Source organism: Mustela putorius, unplaced genomic scaffold (genome assembly GCF_011764305.1).
Source record: "Mustela putorius furo isolate JIRA1106 unplaced genomic scaffold, ASM1176430v1.1 tig00001860_pilon_pilon_pilon, whole genome shotgun sequence".
NCBI classification, from domain to species: Eukaryota; Metazoa; Chordata; class Mammalia; order Carnivora; family Mustelidae; genus Mustela; species Mustela putorius.
Window position 1 is genome coordinate 93,650 of NW_025421890.1, and position 5,692 is coordinate 99,341.

The following is a 5,692-nucleotide window of genomic DNA, read 5'->3' on the forward strand; positions in this document are numbered from 1 at the left end:
GATCTGAGAACCTAGTTGGGAATAATAGTGAAACAGAAAGACTTACACATTAGGGAAGAAGTAGATTAGTGATTAATTGTTGGGCTGTAAGTGTAACTGGGTTTCCAAGAAGAAAGAGATTGGCATGGACTGGTACATTTGGAAAGAAAGTGGGAGGGGATTGCAAAACTGTGACTCAGAGAGCACATAGGATTTATACAGACAGAAGAGAGGAAAGGAGAGGAGAGAAGATATTTTTTAGGAGAATGAGGAAAAACTTGAACATGGGCACAGAGATGGGAATGTGCATGGCAAATATGGGAAGCATCAAGAAGAGCTCTCAGGACATGAAAGAAAGAACTGTTGACAATATCATAGATCTGGCCTCATGGCACTGTGGAGCACACAATGGACTAAGAACCAGAGGGCCTGAATTCCCAAAGGTATTGTCCTGGTTCTGCACTTACTACATGGGTGGCCTTGGTTAGGTCATTTAGATGCTTTGTGCCCTGGTGCCCTGACTTACTCAGTCATGTGAGGATACTGGCAGTAGCTTGCTTCTCTCTCATGCTTGTAAAAACCACAGGAGATGATGTCTGAAGAAGTGTTGGTTTTTAAAAAATTTTTCTTTAGTTTTACTTATTTATTATCTTTTATTCACTTATTTGAGAGAGAGAGCACACAAGCAGGGAGAGTGGCAGACAGTGGGAGAAGGCGAGGCTGGCTCCCCGCTGAGCAAGGAGCCTGATGTGGGGCTGGATCCCAGCACCCTGGGATCATGACCTGAGCTGAGGGCAGATACTTGATAGAATGAGCCACACAGGCGCCCCAAGAAGTGTTTTTAAAATAGTAAAATAAAAATAGTAAAATAAAAATGTGATACCATACGGTATCACACCAGCATGGTGAGGAAATGACTCCCGAGTCTATAGTATGGTTTGTTTTCTAGTTGGTTGCAGGCCAAAGGTTACTGCATGTGGGAGCAGGGGCTGCTGATTAGTTGACATGAAGGCATTTTTTTGCCCCTGAAGAGAGGCAGACCTGGGAGCCTGAACACAGGGGACCTGGATTCTCTGCTGGGTTGTATGAACTCTCTGAAAGGGGTGCCTGTTCTCTGACATCAGATGAAACAAGCGACAAAACTATACACAAAGACTGGTGAAGTGTGGTGGAAAAAGACCTGGACCTGGAATGAAATCTGTCTGAGATCAGATTTTAAGGTTCACCTCATAGTAAACATGTGACCTTAAGCAAGCAACTTGCTATCTCTGGGCCCCAGTTCCCTCATCTGTCAAACTGAAGTAAAAACAACACCTGCCCCACTTCCTTATAGAGTGGGTTGTTGCAAGGATCAAATGCACAACATGTGAGAGGTTTCTGTAAACTCTAAAGTGGTAGGCCAAGTTGGCTTATTTTCATTTTTCTTATTAATAATTGAAAACTGAGTTTTCTGACCAGTTGCCATCTATTATTTTAGCCTGCCCTATCATCATTTCTGAAAGGATATATTTCAGTAGAGCTAGCTGTACCTTACCACAGTATTACCACTGTAGTTAGTCTGAATTCTTGGGGTTTCTATATAATTAAATCAGAACCTCAATTTAGGATGAAGATCACAGAGTCATAAACCATTCAGGGGTAGGGGTGGGGAGTCTGGATCTGCAGTTAAGACAGAAGACAAATTTGCTCAGTTCTGTTTTACTCCACCTGATCATTTGCTTTATGTGCGCAAGAACACAGAGCTCAACAAGGTTTTCAGAATGTCCCAGTTAACAAAAGTGTCCCCACTCAGCTTCACTACTCTACAACCCTAACACCAGCCTGGATAATTTAGCGTCCTCTCGGTACTAGCATTCTAGCCCTGGCAGGCTTCCCCAGTCCCTCCTTCGAGGGAAAACAAACAAACAAAAACCAAACAACCCGGAGTTGGCTTCTTTCATTGGGTCTTAATTTCGTGTCGTTGTCATTTTGTCTAAAGTTACACAAAATGCCTCACCCACATCTAAAGTGCACAAGGAGTTGGAAGAGGAGCAGGGTTTTGTGAGAGTATGTAGAGAGTGTTCTCAGAAGGCTGGGATTATCTCCAACCAAGGCAGAGAGATGAAAGGTGGGTCCTCTCTTCCCATCCACCCAAACAAGCAACAGAGTCTTCAAGTAGACCACTTCCTAGAGCTTCAAATGCACATCCTCTCCATGATGGACAGAGAGGTGCTGTGAGTGGCACCTGGAGCTCAAGGCAGAGCACATCTGCCCCACCCCCCAGCTCAAGCAGCCTCTAGGACCCCACTGAGACGTCACCGTGGCAACCACTGTTTGGTCTGCATCCCGTTGCCCCAGGAGACTCCACAGGCCTTTCCAAGAGTCTCAGAGTTAAGCCAGAGAGTCCTTGAGCCCAGACCCAGGACCCTCCCTTCCAGACCGAGTCCCATATCCCCCATCACTGAAGACCAAATTTCCCTCAGGCTCTCCAAGAAAGGAGAGCAAGGACAGCCTCATGAGTGAGGTGGGAGAGGTCACCCTCACGGAGGTGACCGCCTCAGTCTCCCCTCAAGCCACGCAGAAACTCCTGGTTTCCTTGGAAAGCGGAGATCCTCCCCGGGCCCCAGTCGCAGGCAACCTCAGCGGAGATGCAATTACCAAGACCACCGTGGCAGCAGGCGCCAAGGGAAAGGTGCCCCAAAAGGTCATCGCCAAGAGAGTGCGAGGCTCTGTCAAGTGGTTTAACGTGAAGAATGGGTACGGTTTCATCAGCAGGCACGATACCCAGGAAGATGTGTTCGTTCACCAGACAGCCATCACCAGAAACAACCCTCACAAATACCAACGCAGTGTGGGCGACGGCGAGACAGTTGAGTTCGACGTGGTGCAGGGTGAGCGGGGCACCGAGGCCGCTAACGTGACCGGGCCAGCAGGTGCCCCAGTGCAGGGCAGCCGCTACGCTGCCAATCGCCCCCGCTTCCGCAGGGGCTTCTACATACGTCGCCGCGCACCGCCCCCACGAGGTCCTATGGGCGCTGAAGAGGACGTCGACGAAGAAGAGGCCAGGCACGAAGGCTTCACCGAAGCCGAGGGCCAGAGGCGCCGCCTGGCCGGCGGACCCCAAGACCAAAGGCTGCGGCGCTTCCCACCCTTCCAAAGGGCCTCTGCCATGTCCCGCCGCCCGTCGATCCTCACTCCCAGCAGCGGCCCGAGGCCTGGCCACCCGCCCGGGTCCACCCCAGCTTCAAGGCCCGAGGGTGCCCCGCGGCGAGGGCCAGGCCCCAGTTACCTGCTGAGCCGCCCTAGGGGCCGAGGCATCGCTCCTGTTCCAAGACCCTCAGCGGGCATCTCTGAGGAACCCGAGGAGGAAGACAAGGAAAGCGGGCGTGAGGCCAGCTGTCCGCAGCAGAAGCCCCCGCCAGGCTACGGATCCCGCCGCCCCAACAACCCACGCCACCGCCCACAGCAGGCACCTGGTGCCCAGGGCCAGGATACCTTGGGAGGAGAAGGCAAGATCGGGACGAGCCCTGCTGAAATACCTGCTTTGGTTGCTTTCGCCAAGAAGAACAGCACCGCTGAGGAGGAGGACACCTTGGTCTCAGATGTCCCCTCTGCCACCACCCAGGCCAACTAACAACAGCCTGGCTCCCTCCCCAGGGACTCCCAGGCCTGGGCTGCAGGGAATGCCCCCCTTTGAGGAGATGATGCCCTTTAATGCAATGCAGTCCAAACATCCACCTTGACTGTTAGATTTGTGCCCTGGTTGGGGGGGGGGGGATACATGCCCCTTCTGCAAGGATTGAGGAAAAATTACAAGATGCATATATTTCTAAATTCCCTCTTACCATCTGTGTTGGGAATTTCTGTACACACACACACACACACACACACACTTATTCTTTTAAACGATCTGACCAGGACCACAGCTATTATTCTGTGTCACCAGGGGAATTAGTTGAAGTACTTATAAAAATTATTTTTATTTTTTAATACAAAAACAAAGATGATCTGATACTGAAGATTACCTTACATTGCTGTGTGATGTTACTCACTTGAGTGGTCATTTTCTCAATAAATCATTTCATGTTGCTTTTATCTGTTATCGTCTGATTATTTAAAAAAATCTTGTCAGCACATAATTGTATTGAGGCAGCCCTTTCAGTCTGTTTCAGAACCAGTTTTAGCAAGCATCGTACCTATTGTTCTCTGTGAGGAAAGTCATGAATTTAAGACTAATTGTGGACTTACTGGGGGGGGGGTGGGGGTGAACTTCTCAAGGATGTCCTAAAGGATTAGAATACACAGAGAGGGAACAAGTGTCCCCCTCACACCCTCTTCCCCTGCCATTTGAGCAATAAAGCCGGAGGGTGGATCCAACTACCCACACTTACTGCTTAGATAGTCTATGAGACAAAAACTCAAAAAGCTGGGCAAAACACCATGACAGGTTTAAAAAAAAAAAAAATGGGTAGGTGGGTGAGGCTCTTTGGAAGCAGAATTTGCCTTTATTTTTTAATGGATTTGATCTAATGCCATTTAAATACTTAAAAGAAAATGGGCACGAGGGGCTGCGGGGTGTGGGAGAAATGGAAAAATGGTCAAAGGGTAAAATCTTCCAGTTACAAGATGAGTAAGTTCTGGGGGCCTAACATATGGCATGATGACTATAGTTAACTGTACTGTGTTGCATACCTGAAGGTCACTAGGAGAGCGGAGCTTTAATGTTCCCACCATGACAATAACAAAATGATAATTATGTGAAGCAAACGATGTGTTAACCTTATTGTGATAAACATTTCACAACATATGCTTGTATCAAATTATCCCATTGTATATCTTAGACTTACACAATATCAATATCATATGCCAATTATATCTCAATAAAGCTAGAAAAAAAACTCAAGAAATTTTAAAAAGAAAATGGGCATGAAGCGGGCATAATTTTTGTCTTGCATACCTCTGGAGTTGAAGAGAACTATCTAGTCCAGATTTTCCACGTGCGCTTCCTGATTGGGTCCATCCATCCAAGAGGGCTGTGCAAGATCCCTGGAAGGCCGAACGGAAAAGTTTCAGCCCACCTCAGCCCCTTTTCCATCAGATAGAGAGGCTCCAACTGGGAATGCCATCCCTGTCCTGGTTTTCCTTTGAATATATAGTGGGATTAGTGGGTGGGTCAGAGGCAGGGTTGGGAGCGGGTGTGTGGACAATTAATACATTTGAAACTAACAGGGGACTTAGAACTTAATTTTATGGATTGAGGAAACTGGATTATCAATAGCAAAGTAAAAATGCCTTCCTGGTTTAAATGTTGAGGCCTTTCATAACACATTATAGCCAAGCATAAGGGATTTGGAGAGTGAGTACTCAGGCATTCAATAAGGCTAAATATCCTCACTCAATTCGAGTAGAAACAGTAGAGATCACTCATTCAGGAAATATTTGAGTGTGCGCTTGTGCCAGACACTCTGCCAGGCACTAGAGGTTACATCATGGTGAAGAAGATGGCCCTTTCTCTCAAGGAGTCCACAGTCTAGTGAAGAGGGAGACAAAACCATGACCACACAAGGGAGTGAGTACTCTGGTGGAATTATCACAGGATGTCAAAGGAAACACAGGTGACTTAGGTGCCAGATGGGTTGGTTCCAGGCTAAAGGAACCACTACTTCAATACTGGAACTTAAAATTATATCTAGCACGGGCCACCTGGGGGGCTCATTTGGTTAAACGTCTGCCT

At 47.9% G+C, this 5,692-nt stretch overlaps 1 protein-coding gene across 1 annotated transcript; it reads left to right on the plus strand.

The window, feature by feature from the left end:
• Positions 1-2,311: 2,311 nt before the first annotated feature.
• Positions 2,312-3,974, plus strand: LOC101686960 (Y-box-binding protein 3-like). The gene has a single exon (XM_045087958.1). The coding sequence runs from the start codon at positions 2,474-2,476 to the stop codon at positions 3,590-3,592; it is 1,119 nt and encodes a 372-aa protein (XP_044943893.1). The 5' UTR covers positions 2,312-2,473; the 3' UTR covers positions 3,593-3,974.
• Positions 3,975-5,692: the final 1,718 nt, after the last annotated feature.